The sequence below is a fragment of the Amblyomma americanum genome, chromosome 4 (assembly GCF_052857255.1).
Source record: "Amblyomma americanum isolate KBUSLIRL-KWMA chromosome 4, ASM5285725v1, whole genome shotgun sequence".
In the NCBI taxonomy this organism is placed as follows: Eukaryota; Metazoa; Arthropoda; class Arachnida; order Ixodida; family Ixodidae; genus Amblyomma; species Amblyomma americanum.
Genome location: NC_135500.1, coordinates 155,331,866 through 155,347,797, shown reverse-complemented (window position 1 = coordinate 155,347,797; position 15,932 = coordinate 155,331,866). Strand labels below are relative to the sequence as shown.

The window sequence follows — 15,932 nt, the reverse complement described above, 5'->3', positions numbered from 1 at the left end:
GCCTGTAATTTCTCAAGTCGTTGGCGTCTCCCTTCTGATGAATTAATATAATGTTTGCGTTCTTCCAAGCTTCTGGTACAGTCGAGGTCATAAGGCATTGCGTATACAGGGTGGCTAGTTTTTCTAGCACGATGTCCCCTCCATCCTTCAACAGATCTGCTGTTACCTGATCCTCCCCAGCTGCTTTTCCCCTTTTCATTGCTCCTAAGGCTTTCTTTACTTCATCTTTCGTTACTGGCGGGATGACGCATTGATGTGCACTACTGTCTTTCTCATTAACGCTCTGATTACATTGGCTACTGTACAGGTCTGTGTAGAACTCTTCGGCTGCGTTAACCATCTTATCCATATTGCTAATGACATTGCCCTGCTTGTCTCTTAATGCATACGTCTGGTTTTTACCTATGCCTAGTTTCCACTTCACTGCTTTAAGGCTACCTGCGTTCTTTAGAGCATGCTCGATTCTCTCCATATTAAACTTCCTTATGTCGGCTACCTTGCGCTTATTTATTAACTTCGATAGCTCTATCAGTTCTATTCGGTCGGTAGGGTTAGACGCCCTCAAGCTTTGGCGCTTCTTAATAACATCTTTCGTCACCTGAGATAGCTTTCCGGTATCCTGTCGAACTGTCCTACCGCCTACTTCTACTGCGCACTCCGTAATTATTCATGTCAGATTATCGTTCATTGTATGAACATCAAGATTGTCTTCCTCGGTTAAAGCCGAATATCTGTTTTGCAGCAATATCCTAAACTCCTGTACTTTCCCTCTTACGTCTAACTCGTTAATGGTCTTCCGCTTCACTAGCTTCTTCCGTTCCCACTTAATATTAATATTAATACTAAATGTTAATATAATATAACATAATAAATAAAATAAATAATAAAAATAATATAAATGAATATTAATAGAAAATAGGAAATAAGCAATAAGTAGTGAGAATGCATAGTCCCAGTAAATGCTATGACGAATAAACACGTGAACAATAGTGAACAATACACGTGAACAAGTGAAGAATATACACAATAGGCAGGGATATCAGAATGTAGCAATAAGCAAGCACAAAAGGGCGCTGCAGCAACGACATGAGAACATAAGAATAAGCAGGGACATATGGACGTAAGAATAAGGTTATAACCACAGACACATACGTATTACTATCAGTAACAACAGCCACCTCTAGTTCCCGTTCAAACTCGCAAGGAAAATACTTCCTTTAAACATCTAACACTCACGGCGGTCAACAACTCCTTCGTCTTAGTGGGGCGAAAATAATATCTTATCTGTCTTACTTTCACCTCGTGGCTTCGCAGTACAGAAGGATTTTTTTTTCCTGTTTCAGGAGTCTCTTAATTACTCGTCTATCACAGTGGCAGTTTTTCAACATGTGATGTGGTTTGAGAGCATCGCTGATATGGCGCATCTGGCAATCTTTATTATCGTTCAACATGTAGCACCATGAAGAGAATTTCTCGACTCTGTCTATCTTTGGTGTCTTTATGTCTTTACTTCATTTCTGCACTGAACGTACTTTTCAATTCGCTATTTTTCTCGTCGCTCCGAATCTTCAGTTCAGGTAGATGTAGAGCTCTGTCCGGTATTGGACCGATGACTATACACTCTTATGTGTGTATGTGAATGACACGTGTATTCATTGAGAAATGAAGGAATTAGGCAGTCGTTCTCGTTTCGGGGCGCGATGTATGGAGCGAAGACAGCTTGCGCAGCGAGGTCGGTCCTGCGTTCGGGACTGGCTGAGCGTACGCATCACGCTGTACGCCATCGGGGTTAAAAATTTTCCCCCACGTGAAGTATTTAAGCGGAGTTTTGCTTTTGTTAGCTTCCCCCAATGATCGTGCGTTTCAGTGCAACAGTAAAGGTTAGCGCGCTGCCGTAAAGCTCGGTTTTCTCGCCAGCCGTGCGTCATTCGCGCGACGCAGCTGCTCCGTTTCCGCGCCGCGGCGCTGCGGTCTCGGCTGGGCGTTGTTTATCGCGTGCCGTCAAGGTCCTTGAGGAAAGACGGCAGGATCCCCGACCTCTCTCGTGTGCTCGATGTGTGGTTGATGTTCGTGTTAAGCGCGGTTGCTCCGGATGCTCTGGACGGTTTGCGGTCCCCTGAGATCTGACGCGCATCGAAATGTCGGTCCGCGGGCGTCTTTGCAATTCGCTTGGTGAGGCAGGCAGCCGCGTGGGATCAAACCCGGCAATTCGTGCTCAGAGGACCTTCGCGGCGAGTATTTCGATCGTTACTTCGATTGTTTACCGTTTTTCCAGTTTAAACCTCCCGTTCTATTCCCTTAATCACCCGCATTTACACGCCGCTATACCCGCTCGCAGGGCGCGTTTCTAAGCATTTGGATGAGCTTCATCCAAATGCTTCATCCAAATGACAGACACGGTCTGTCGTTACTCTTTGAATACGGCGCCACGAGGTCTCCGACGCCAGCGTCTTGTTCCCATGAAGTTAAAGACCTGCTCTGCTTAGGTAAATGAGCGAGGCGGTAACGTCGAGCGAAAGTTGCCGACGGTAATTTCCTCGGCCTTTCGTCATAGCAGGGTAGCTTTCTTCTCCGCAAAGAACGCATTGCGCGATACGGCTTGCTGTGTGCGAGCCCACGTGTGTTATCTCGGTGCGCGGGAGCTGATAGGCACAGTCCGGGTCACGGGAGACCTCCGTTCTGACGGCGCTCTCCGAGTGCTTCGACGGGGTTGCGACGTAGAGAGCGGCGACTTTCGAACCGGCGCTGCACACAACTGCGCGAGAGGGCGCCGCGGGAGGCGTCGCGTTGCCAGTCGCTCCCGAGGCAGCGGTCTGCGCGGTACTCAGCTGACGGTGTGTCACGTGCGGGACGCCCCTCGACGCTTCGAAAAAGGTCTGTGCTTACGACTGGCTTTGTGCGCATCAATAGCGACCGCATATAGATCAACTTGCGACGTGTGGTGCGATCTCGCTGCATTCGGACAGCAAAGCCACAGCGAGTGGCGCACTGTGGGGGCAAGCAATGACCGGAGAGCCACTACTCTTTTCCGACATGCGTCAGACTGAGAGCACGTGCTTTCACGCGCGCGCTCTAGGCGACGTTTCAAGGCGGCGTTGCGGCTGTGTGGAGGGGCCGTTCAGTTTTGCGCGCTTTTGTGACCGAGCTGTTTCGGGAGACGGAGTCGCGTATTCGCGTTTGCGGGTCCGCGGCTGCTGCTTCGTGTACTTTGGTGCCGTCGCGTCCTAACGCGACGGGAAAGGCGAACTAATTGGGTGTCCCGCCCACTGCCCTAATAAGGCACTCATGAGACGCTGAGCAACGAAATCATAAAATGTCAGACGCGTCGAATGAGCGTGTTGACCCAGCAGGCAACAGCTGTGGACTGGTCGGGGAGCGCAGAGATGTGCGCCAATGTGAATCACGCTGCCGTGAAGCCGTGCTTATTATTTTTCTCGACGCTGGCGAAATGGCTTCCAGTTTGCTGCTTAGCTGCGATCCCATTTCGCTGCGATCCCATAGCCCATTTTGACGCGTTGCTACCAGTTTGTATGCAGAGGACCCCGATAACGTTGCCAGCCATAGCTGTGAAGAGTTCAAGACTCCTCGCAGACGTGCATGTGAAGCATTCCAGAAGTTCAGGCTTGGAGTCACAGTCGTTCCGACTCCGGCGCCCACCTAACACGCGGGTCACTGTCGTCGCTACCTCGTGATTTTCTTCGCTTGCAAAGCTCGGGTCCTTGTCCGCCATCCTGCAGTCGCAGCCACGTGACGATGTTCGAAGCTTGAGGCTGGTATTCCACGGGTCCCCGCACTCAAACAGCGCAGCTGACGCGCACGTAGTCTTTAACCCCTCCGTTTCGGCTCTCTCCTAGATGGTCTGTTGCCACAAATAATCGCGAAGGCGCTTCTGAGCAGCATATTAATGCACCACTTTTCGACTCTGCTGAGAGGCACACTGCTTCCAGGAGCCTTGTTCGTGCGTTCATCGCTCGCAGCTCTGCGTGTGCACTAGTGTGATTTGACAAAGCTGGTTAATTTCTGTGCAATGGCGCCACAAGTACATGTGGTAACGTGTGCCAGACGACAAGTAGCAGACTTCAATCTTGCTGAGGCTAGATACAGGTTTCGAGCGAGCATCTCACCCTTTGAGGGTACTACACAAGTGTCATCATATATGTGCACTGGCGCTCGAAAGATTTGCAACATGGAAGATATTTTCGGAGCTCCCCTCACGAAGCAGCAGAAGCTCTGCGCGTGTTCAAATGTATGTATCCAGCTGGCAGACGGGTGGAGCATGGCTTTCTGGTGTCTGTCACGGCGCACCTAACTGCTGAAAAGCCGGTGTGTTTAGGCCACATTGACACATATATAATGAACCTCTGCATGCCAGAGTTGCGCTGCGAGCCGCGAGGGACAAAGCCTCAAGATTTGCTTCCTTCCGAGAGGCGTGTTATGCGGCGTTGTCTCGCTCTATCCGAAGCAGCTGCTTGCGCTGTTTTACACTTGGGATGCATGCGTCCTGCTCTCTATTCTAGTTTCTTACGCCTTTTTTGCGGCCATTCGAGCCTGTGTCCAGCACGGCTGCTCCAGTATTTTAGTGCGAAAGTATTACTAGTCCCATTACGAGAGAAGCCGACGGCGTGTGTTAGTGTGTGTACTCACAGATGAAAATCCCAGCAATGGCAAGAAAATTAGGGTGACGTCACCAAGCAGCCGTAGGACGCACACCGCAAGCACACTTGTATACGCGTCCTTCTTCTATATATACTCACCACAGGCCGTCGTCCTCAATGTGGCGCCAGTTTTCCCGACCACATTCGTATCGAAATTGTGACGCAACCGTTTGTCGTGCAGCGTTCCGGGTGGTGTCATGCGACTTCTCGTTGCATGTGGCTAACATGCGCTAGTCAAGTTGGAGACTAGCTTTTGACAGGGTGTCACAAGCTGCCTCATGTACCGCAGAAGTTACGGGAGGGCTCCCGGTACCTCCGAACATGTTCGGACCCTCTTCTCCGGGGCAGTGACCTGCCGAGCCCGCGTTCTTGAGGGGCGCGCGGCGTGACCAACTGAGGGGGTAAAAAGGCGGGCCCCCTCCCGTCCGGGCCAGTACGTTCTGGGAAGGTCCACTCTACCGTTTGTAGCTCTCGTGACAGCACGCTCTGTGGCAGTCCAGCTTTTCGAGCGTATCCCGCGATCAGCTCTTCCCTCCTTCCTCGCCTTCTCGTTCGCCCGCCGCTGCCGATTGACTCTACGGCTAAAGAACGTCCTCGGAACTAGAAAGCTGTGAGAGAACGTTTTCGGCCCATAGTGTACCTGAAAAATATTTTAGTCCTTGTTTAAACAGTGATTTTCCTTAGTTTTTTTTTTTGTCAGTTGTATACTTAGTGTAACTCTCCGCTCGCACTTACTTCCTGGAAAACTCGTTTTACGATACCTTATCTCTTAATCACTGTGTTTGTTAACAGTCGGGATTGTCTTTTGTAATTTACCGAGTCGTCTTTTGTGGCGAACTTTTCTTTGTAGCTTTTAGAGTTATTATTGTTATTAGTCTCATTTGAACTGCTCGCAATGAATACCCAGTTGCTTGTTACAAAAGTGACTCTCGTGAACTTATCCCTCAATCCAGCATCGACGCACGTGCCTCACCGGTTGACAGGCCCTAACTGTATCCGGAAACTATGTTAGAGTGATGGAGGGTAACCGTAAAAAAGATCCCGCGCCTCTGTCCACCTAAAGGCAAACGTTTTTGACACAGGGACTCGAACCGACGACATGTGCACCTTCAGTTGTATGCCTTCCCAGACTCTTTACCTCTTCCCTTAAGGTGCGGTTAAGCGAGACAGTTATTGCGCCAGTTTCTTTCCCGAAAAACCAATTTTCGTATCAAATTTCTGATGTCACCGTTCGTAGTACAGCGTTCCGGGTGGTGTCATGTGTGTGTGTGTGGGTGGTGTGTAGATGGACGGGTGCCAATGCACCCAGAGACACTAATGCTTTCGCATTCCCACAAGTAAACAATCTTAAGTGTCTCTGCCGAATTTTTATTCTGAACGGGCTCAGTTTCTGGCTCTTCACTGGCCGGCGTATAAGCTTCCGCAGATTGTTTAGCGAGTCCCACTTGTCGAAGATTGCTGTGAAAATGGGCTAGCTATCCACGGGAACATTTCCATTTTGCGAATTTTTCCCTATGAATGCAGAGAACTTGCCAAGTAAACTGTTAAATGGCCTTCTTGACTAGTATCTGCTAAATTGTAGTTCTGACTGATACCTGCATGAATACAGATAAAACAACCATTTCGTTCTTCGCGCCCTGATCCATGAGCTCCGTCTTGTTACAGCGCAGTGCCAGCATTTGTCGCTCTTACCTAATGGTCGTTCGCGGAGCTGGGGGCAAGTTCGGTAGAACTCTTGCAGTGCATAATTACAGGCCTAAGCTCGTCGGCTCCATTCCGGTTAGAAGGAAGCACTCAGCGGGCACCATCACTATTTGTGGTACACCTTGGCGTCGTAAGGTATCTGAGCAGAGTTCGTTGGAGGAAATGTGCTGAGGGAGCACGAATTCCAAGGGCGCTTAACTATGTTTTTTGTTACGCCGTCGCAACCCACGTTGTGGTCTTGAGTGGCTGAGTAATGCCAGACGTTTGCCCGCTAATAGAAGAACGAAGATAGCGCGCTAATAATAGGCTGCTCTTTATGGGCACTTTCTACTCCGGGATAAATACAAAAGAACCTGTTGAATTCATATCTTGCGGTTAACTTGTCAGCTATCGTTTTATTGCTTGCAGCCAGCGCATAGCTCTTGTAAAGGTCTTCGCTTATAGTATTTCAGGTGGCATTGCTTCTGTTGGCCCTGTTCGATCTGTGGCTCTAATGTTCACGTAGTTAATAACATCAATGTGGTGTTTCTCTTTAATACTCTAATGAGCTCCTAGTTCATCATCTGCCGACTCACTTTTTTTTTGCACCCCAGTCTTGTGATTGATGAGCTCTTTAATGCTATCTTCACTGATCGCCTCAAAGACACAGGTCCAGCATTCCTGTACAAAAATTTTGAATATTCGAATATTCTAACGTACCGTATGGAACTATCGAAGGTAATGATCCATTCTTCCAATGCGTAGCAAACTATTTCTTTTAAACTTTTTCCATCGCACGCATCGAGTAGTTGAGACCGCCATAGACAACCAACTGGGAACCCTTTTGAGGATAGCAAAACCGTTAATAGAAAAAATAATGCAAGCCTACCAAGGTGAGATCTGCTAATGTATTGATTATTATAGTGAAATCTCACCACATATGAAAAAACTGCCTTCATCAGCTCTTTCCTGTTGAGAAATGCTTCTGTCTAGAATTGCTGGGTATGTCTCCTATTGAGCAGCATGAGGTGAATTACCGTACAGGACGTGCATAATGGGTTTCATATTATTTCTCAATATGCAGTCAAAAAGCAAAAAAAAAGCCAATATCAGGTACAGCTGGTCGCTTCATCCCGCCTCCTTGCGAAGTAAGGTATGAACGAGGCTGTTAAACTTGTAGCTGCCACTGAAATGCACAGCATCTTAGAGAGCTTTTGGAAGAGGCGAAGCAGGCCGGTGTTCATTTGACGCTCAGTCACCCCATACCAAAAAATTCTGGACAAAAACATTTTTGAGCGGGAAACCGTTTATGCGAGCAGTTTTTAATATAATGTAAAATTTCACTATAACAATCAATATATCCGCAGGAAGCCAACAGCCACAAAAACCAAGGTGCATATGGGGGTGTCTATTTTTTTAATTTGTAGTTTTCATCAATGAGAGAATAATAAAATCAGAAGAAATACAACCACATGTCGCCAGTGTGATCCGAACCTACGACCATCGAATTTCGCGTCCGGTGCTCTAACAACTGAGATACGGCTACGGCTGTATGAAAAACTAATTTAAAAAAAAAAGACCTATGCACGTTGGGGTCGGTGGCTGTTGGCTTCCGTCATATATGTCATAACGAGCACGTCTTTCTATTCCCTTATCTGCTAAATATATCCGCAGATCACCCGTCGAGAGCCTTGCATTTCTTTTTTTTTTGCGATTAACGTCCTTGCTACCATGAAAAGCGTTCCCCATTGGTTTTTAATTGCAGTCTTAACTATCCGATGGAGTCGATGGAAACACTTTAAAAGAAAGATTTAGCTACATATCACAAGAATGCGCCATTACCTTCGACGTTTCCGTAACAGTGGCTTACAATTATTCAATTTTCAACATTTTTGTCCGAGAATGCTGGACATGAGTGGCACCACCGTGGTTCGGCCTTCTCTTAATTCGGCATCGCCGGTGTTCACTTTGTGATCGTGGCGCCGTTGCCTCATTTTCTGAGCACTGCAAGCTTGCATGTGGGTGCCCTCTCTTCACTGATGCATTCGTTCCACCTCACGGGCGCGTACTCCGGATTTTCGTGCAGTCGTCGTGCGTGGCGACAGGCAGGCAGGGCAACGCTGCCTTGACCTCATGTGTGATGTCATTAGTGGGACTCGCCTCGCTCATCTCCTCCATCCCCCATCCCCAGAAATGTCTCCCAAAAAGTAAACGCCTAAACAACTATCGCTTAACATCGGGTTAAACGGTCTTAAGTGCCCTGTGAGTTCTTCCCTTTGTTCCCCTCCGCACGTGTTGGGTAGCCTACTGGGCATCGCCTGGTTAACCTCCCTGCCTTTCTGTCCTTCTGTTTCGCTCTCTCTCTCTGAATTGAATAAAAGATAACATGTCGTTTAAACTACACATGGCAGGAAAATCCTACGGTCCAAGGCTTAAAGCAGCAAACAAAACTGAGGGCACGAGCGAAATCGAGATGTGCTGCAATATAGACGTCTTGGAGCCTTTCTTCGCACTGAAACGGCAGCGTGGGCCTTTTAAAATTTTCAGGAATTTACTTGGCCACTGTGTGCACACTCCGATCTCTGTGGTCCTGTTCGTGGTATCTTTCATTGTTTAGAAGGTCGGTGATTAAAGGAGGGGCTGTCTCCCTCGATGGCGACGTTATCATTGCTCACGCGGTGATAACGTTTACGGGCGTGCTGTTCTTGTGCACATGACCATGTTTGCTCATATCGCGTGGGTTCTGTTGCAGTCGAAAGCTTTCCTGCTTAGCCAATCTAAGCATTGTTGGGGTCCATGCAGGGACTGCCTTAATCCACGATGAAGAACTTATCTCTGTTTTATCGGTTTTTAACATTTGCTGCCTTGCCAGACCTTATCTTCAGAAAACAAAAGATTATAATTCGTTGATGCGATAGACCATAGATTTCCGGGCATCAAATTCCTATTGTAAGACTGAGAAACAAGGGGCCGTATTTTCTAACGACTATTTCCTTTCTATTTCATTTGACTCCTTGTCATTGGTCGCTGCTCCCGGTGACGTAGCCGTGGGAGAGGACGTCACGTTGGTCTCGGCAGGCACATGCGTTTGATGCCACATGCTTGCATAAACGCGTCCCGCGCTCATGTCGTACTGGCGCCTACGGCGACGACTGACTCAGCACGACGACGCGTTTGACACCCCTACGTGCATTATCGGCGTTAATCCAATTTCGGCAGAGAAACTGTCCGGTGTAATTTGCCGTAGTGGGTGGCTCCGCAGTGGGACGCTGTAGTGGAGGGCTCCGGATTATTTCGACCACCTTTGGTTCTTATGTATACTTGAGCCTCATAGAGCACTAGGATGGAAGAGAAGGGGCCGCGGAAGAAGGTGCGCTGAATTTTCGAGATCCGCTCCTCCTCTTATTTTGCCGATCCTCAAAAAGCGCAGAAGCGCACTCATTTGACATTTGTTTAAGCGACAAGAGCGGTGTACTGAAACTAAAGGCGCGCGGTTTCCTATCTAAGAGCGCGGCTTGTACAAGATTCACTGCCTCTGCGTGAAAGGAAAGAAGAGCGGTTTTTGCTGTGCGCGCAGCGCCTTGCGTCGAATCGCACGCCCCACTTGCTGCCCATTTACTTTTTATCATCCAGGGAAGCAGAGCGGGGGTGCAGGCTTACGTCAGCCAGGTTACACTCGCAGCCGGACACCATGAGTGCACTTTAAACGGAACGGAGTAAAAAGGGAGTTAGCTGTCTTCTAACTCGCCGAACTAGCGGACAGCTTACTCCCTTTTTTACTTCCATTTAGGCGCATTCGTGTTTGAGTGTAGGGCCTAGCATGGGCCTGCGAAGGGAACTGCAGCGCCGCCGTTGCGGCAGATCGGTTGGTTTTGGCGAAGACGGTACTGCCGCAAGTAAAAAGATTAACGCAAGTAATCAGTCACTGAGGCGAAGCAATCTCGTCTCGCCACGCCGCGGTGCACGAAAATGTCGATAACGAGAATGGCACGCATTCCCCAATCCTCAGTCCCGCGGGAGGTTCAGCAGAAAGTCATCGCCAGCAAAAAATCGTTTTTTCTTTCCTTTTTCGTCCTGCCGGTCGTCGGTCATCTGTGCTAATCTATTTTACTCGCGACTATAGCATTCACACCTAGGTAATTTGTCGACGGATTTGTTTTCGAACATTCCTGGTGAGTTACGCCGGCGACGCCAGTCAGGGAGGGCGCCAGCTAGCAACAATATACGCAAAGGAATCGAGGTCGTCCGCCAGCAAGGTTATCAGCGAATGTTCGCCCACGCTACGGAAGGAGAGATGCCCCGAGGCCGGACGGGACGAGCCCGCGGGAAAACGTTCCTCCACGAGGCCTCGCTTCGCTGGCGGAGAGCGGAGCGCCGTTCCGAAACGTTAGCGCACGTCGAGTTCCCGAGCCGAAGAATGAGAAGCTTTCGATATATCCGGCGCGCGGCAATCATGCCGTCCGTTTATTTGCTCGTGTGTCGTTGAATGCTTTCACTTTAAACTTGCCTTGGCTTTGATTGGCCGTTCCTTTTCCCACCTGTGGCTGCGTTCGCCACGACCAAATGAAACGGAGACGAAATGGAAGTTTGCGAAATACGGCTCGAGGTCTCCAACATGAGCTACGAAAACTTCCGTCGGCGTATGTTATATTCATCGCAGACACTTACGTCAATCGGGCCTGGCTCTAGTGACGTCAATCGTCGGCGTTGATCAGTTGGCAGTGTATTGGCGGCTTCCTGAGTGAAAATGTATGCCCCCTTGCTCATCGTGCACAATCGCACGAGTGTTTCCGGTCATTCGTTCGACGCCGCGACCATGGGCATGCACGTACGCTATACTAAGGACATGGGGTCACTTCGGTGTGCAGCTGCTCTCCCAAAGTGCGGGAGCAAAGAACTGATGCGTCTTGGCCATGTGTTAAAACTACACCAGAACACGCCTTTAACTTCACAAGCGACCCAGTAATCGTGAAGATGCGAGGTTTGCTCGGAAAGTGATGGAAGTCTATTTTTTAAGTCTGTTTTATTGAAAAGAATTCTCAAAATGATTAATATATCTGTCTGTTTAGCCCTTGCGAATGTATGCAACGTTTCGAGCGTTTTGGCCTTCCGTGGTAGCCTTGTCAGAAATCTTCAACTGTGACCGTTGAACAAGGTTTAAATTTATACCCGGTGCCATAGTTTCTATAAAATTTCGACGCTTTAAAGAAACTGCACCAGTGTCCTGCTTCGTCTCCCTTTAAGCCTTCAGTAAGGGCACCCCTAATCCCACTCCCCTTCACATGACATCCCAGTATGAGATCAGTAGAGTCGATTTGAAGCGCTGGGGCTTGTTCTCCAGACAAAAATTCATACAGCCTGTGATGTGAGGATCGCTTCGGTGTGGTCACGAAGGAGGAATGAAGTCGCAACCTCATCAAGGGTGCGCACAATTCTGCTTCTCAAGTGATCTAGAAACTTCACATTAAAACTCCTAACCTGATGTTTGGCATTGTAGCACGACCTCCGTGCAAACATTTTTCTTTCTTTTTTTTTTGGGTGGGGGGGGAGGGGGGGTTAAAACGGGAAGAGCATTGTTAACTATCTGTAGTTGTTCATGGAGAATTTTCGAAGTGATGTTACAAGGCTGTACGGGGTCCAGCAGTTTCCATTTTCTTCTCCGGGTGGCACGCAATCTCCCAGAATTCGAATGCCAACGATCATGCAACTGAAATATAGACTTAAAACTAGGAAGGCTGGACGAGACTTAGCACAATTGTCAACTTCGAGTGCTTTGTAAAAATGAACAGCAGCGGACAAGTTTGCGGGATGCGGGTTCGCGGAAAAAAAATATTTCGACATTGCCACGCTGCTCAGTATTCGCTCTGACAGATGGAGTAAGCTGTCCCCTCATGTCCGCTATATGTGTGCTTGCAACGATTTGCTTTTCCTGACTTCGCGGAAATAAACGTTTTCCTGTGACAGCGCATCCGTCAAACTTTTGTCGATGACTGCAGCGAAAAAAGCCAGAATAAAACGTCACGGTAGCGCTACTCAGTACGTCACTTCGCTTCACAGATGTTCTTGTCGCTGGAAGCAAGGGAGGGGACTCTGATGCGAACCTGTCCGCTTCCACAGAAGGCCAGGGCTTGAAGTATTTCACGTGTAACTGTCTTGTGACCACTACTGCACCGCTCAAACCGGTCTGTAAATTCATGAAACCATGATGGCAGCACCAAGGGGAACTCCGTCGACACACCTGGCGCTCAGCCCCGGGGATTTTCAGTGCAGCGTTTGTTTTGATGGCGTAAAAGAGGAAAGTTGCACGCGGCCATCGATGAAAAGAGACAGGCTTGCATCAGTCTTTTGCGCATTTCTTCGAGCACCAAAGTAAAATCGTCACTGCGCTGCCTTGTGGCACATTGAACAGCTTTGTGATGATGATTTTTGCTTTCCTTTTCACGTACAGCTTTTACGCTTCTCGAGTAAACAGAGTTGACATTTCAGCTCCTTTGTCTCGTCTGCCCTTCCTTGCATGTCGCTTGTTCTTATTTCATCTGGTACTACGCAGTTTCTCCACGCTTAAAGTATACAGCTTAGTTTCAACGCGCCCTGGATTCATTTAGAGCAATAATCTTGCTCTTGAAATCTGGCTGAGTGCCCAAAAAATATAATGCGCTGTAGCACATCTCAAGCAGAATTTTTTTGCACTCCGGGTTTCCATCATCCACCTTGCGTTTTCCGAGTGACGAGGCATGTTCTTATAGTACCAGAATGACGAACATACCAATGCCGGCGGGCACCAAACTCTACCAAAAAGGGTCCTAAAGTAAGGACCCAAGCGTAACTGCACAGCTCGCTGCATCTCTTGCGGCGCAAAAAGCCCACCGGAGCGATATCTAATTCCCGTTACTTTCGCGGACTGCGTGGCCTGCGGGCGTCGCTCCGTTCCGCTTTTGCGGACCAATTTGTTCGCTTTCTAGCCACGCAGGCTATAGGTATAGCAGTGGCACCACGGCTCTGGCCCGCTGCTCCTGTCGATTCCAGGCGCTGAGGCCGTGCAGAAGGGAATTCAATTTTTCACACTGCTCCCTTTGTTCAACCTTTGTCCTAGATGATTCTCAGGTCTTTTTTTTTTGTTCGGGTGGGGGGGGGGGGGGGGTGAAATGGGGGCCTGCAGTATTGAGCCAACAAAATCTCAGCAAACGATGAGTTATTGCTGAACGTTTGGCCGCCGCTCGCCGTGTTAGTGCGGCTAGCACAGTCAGGGGCGCGAACCGCACGAACCACTCTTACGTGCGGACAGTGTGGATGGCCTGGTTGTTAGAGCTCAGTGCAGTAGTCTAACTCGATTTGAAAGTTTCCTTCTGGACGAACAGGAGCAGTGAACTTTCCCCGGCGTGGTGGTCGCTAACGCGCCAATAAAAACACTTTTTATTGGCGCGCAGTGAGGTACTGTGCAGAGCTGATGCATTTCACATGTCCAGCAATTTCGGACAAAAATTTTGAAAATTAGACGATTGGAAGATACCTTTAAGGTAATATTGAAGGTAATGGTCCGAGCTTCTGATATGTAGCAAAATCTTTCTTTAAAGCGTTTCCATTTGTCGCATCGAACAGTTAAGACTCCCATAGAAAAACGTTAATAGAAAAAAAATCTAGACAGCCGTCGGGTGACCTGCAAATATGTTGATTGTTATAGTGAAGTCTTACATGATATGAAAAAATTGCGTTCAGAAATGGTTTCCCGTTCAAAAATGCCTTTGTCCAGAACTGCTAGGTGTGAGAGTGCTTCAACCCCCTTAAATAAAGCCTAAAACGATCACCTTCAAATTGCGTGTGCGCTATGTGTACGATACACGCAACTGACCGTCAATTGCTGCTCGTGTGATTTAACATGGCCGTTGCATGGTCTGCAGGGTCATCGGCCGTTCTTGGCCCAGGTGTCACTGCGAGGAAGGGAACGCGATGGCGGCGGCGGTCGTCGGCGTCTTCTGCCTGCTGCTGGCCAGCCCAGGTGAGAGCTGGAGTGAAATAGTTTTTCTTGGTTATGCTACTGCAACCACGAGATGATTGCAGTCTGTTCTCTCACGGACATCTGCACATGGATAAAGATGCATCTGTGCAAACTGTTTCCGTCAAATATAAAGCCTTGCAAAAGTTAGCCCACTTCGTCCGTGTGTACTGTTCGCGCCCTTGTTTTATCCTCAAGAACACGAAACGATACGTTTATTTATCGCTCATGAACTCTTTTTGTTTTTTTACTTTTCCAAAAGGCATTATAGGGGTCATTCATCCGCAATAAAACTGCAAAGGGAAAACTATAAAATTTGCTTTTCAGCTACGCAGCCCTTGTAGCATAAACGTTGGTTACGTAAAAATCAGTCATTCCCTTTCATATTTCTTCGACTTGTACGCCGCTGTACCCGCGTTGATCAGTCGTGAAGCAGTGCAGCTGTTTTTTTTTCTTGTTGTTGCTGCAGTACTCAGCGTTAGAGCACCATTTTTCATCTTCACGCTGGAGCTGTCTGTGTTGTAACTCATCTGAATAGAGTGCTATACCTAGTAGCATTCCATGGTAGCTTTCACGTGCGCGATGTTGTTGCCGCAGGCTGTCGCCTGGTGCGACTCAGGGGGCCTTGCATGGGCGCTTGTGTGTACGTGCAGGGGAGGGGGGGGGGGGGAGACGTACGTGCTCATGCATCTTAATTCGTGATTCTACGGTAGCCCACTGCCAGGTTTGTGGAGGACAAAGCCTCCACGGTGTCCTTACGGTTTTTTTTTTTTTACTAAAAGAAGGAGAAGCAAGAGAGCAGCGCTTTATATGACGGTTATCCCTAGTAGTTGTTTCCTTTTTTAGTCCAGTTTGCTACATTTACTCGTCTCCTGCGGTTTCGCACTCGCATGATTTATTTGATTATAAAAAGACTCATTGTATAGCCCTGTGTTTCTGGACCTCTTCCTGCAATAAATCCTTTGCAGTTGTCAGCTGTATTCCGTTTTTATGAATTTAGGTGTAATGGGTGTGGTGGCATACAAGGAATTCGTTGAATGGAATGTGAAGTGCACGAAATAATGGTCAACAAATAAAGTTAGCAGGCGAAAGGTTCAGCGTCTAGCATTGGGTCTGACGAATGCCGGAAACGCGACCTCTCCAGCTCCAAGAGTGGCGAAATGTATCAGGCGCTATACAACGCCCGATTGTGGCTGCGGAACGTGTGGTGGTGAGTTGATGCGGTGGCGGTGAACCGTGTCTTTTACGAGGGGTATGTGAATAGTGTTTTTTCAAAACCAAATCGAATATGAATAGCGTAGCTAAGAACCAAATCAAATACGAGTATAATACTTTTACGAGAACTACGCGTACAAGTCATGGCCTCCCAGATCAGGCATTAAGACAGGATTTGCTGAACCTGCCTGAACGCTGCCGCATTGCCCAATCTTGGAGGCCATGTTTGAGCATTGTGACCGCCGCGACATGAATGGATGGCGTCGCGACGCTAAACCCTCATTGCGCGAAGGCCGATACAGCAGCCTTATTCCAACTTCTTGCCACTTATTCGAAAACTATTCGAAAACTCGGACACAAATTCCATTCGCATCGAATAATTTCGA

General features: G+C 48.4%; 1 protein-coding gene across 1 annotated transcript in view; it reads left to right on the top strand.

The window, feature by feature from the left end:
- Nucleotides 1-2,054: 2,054 nt before the first annotated feature.
- The window catches only part of LOC144128569 (uncharacterized), a 33,333-nt gene continuing 19,455 nt past the window's right edge, over nt 2,055-15,932 (top strand). Inside the window, exons 1-2 of the mRNA XM_077662063.1 lie at nt 2,055-2,874; nt 14,237-14,334. Of these exons, the coding sequence (XP_077518189.1) occupies nt 14,286-14,334 (49 nt within the window). The 5' untranslated portion in view covers nt 2,055-2,874; nt 14,237-14,285. The remainder of the gene's footprint in view (nt 2,875-14,236; nt 14,335-15,932) is intronic.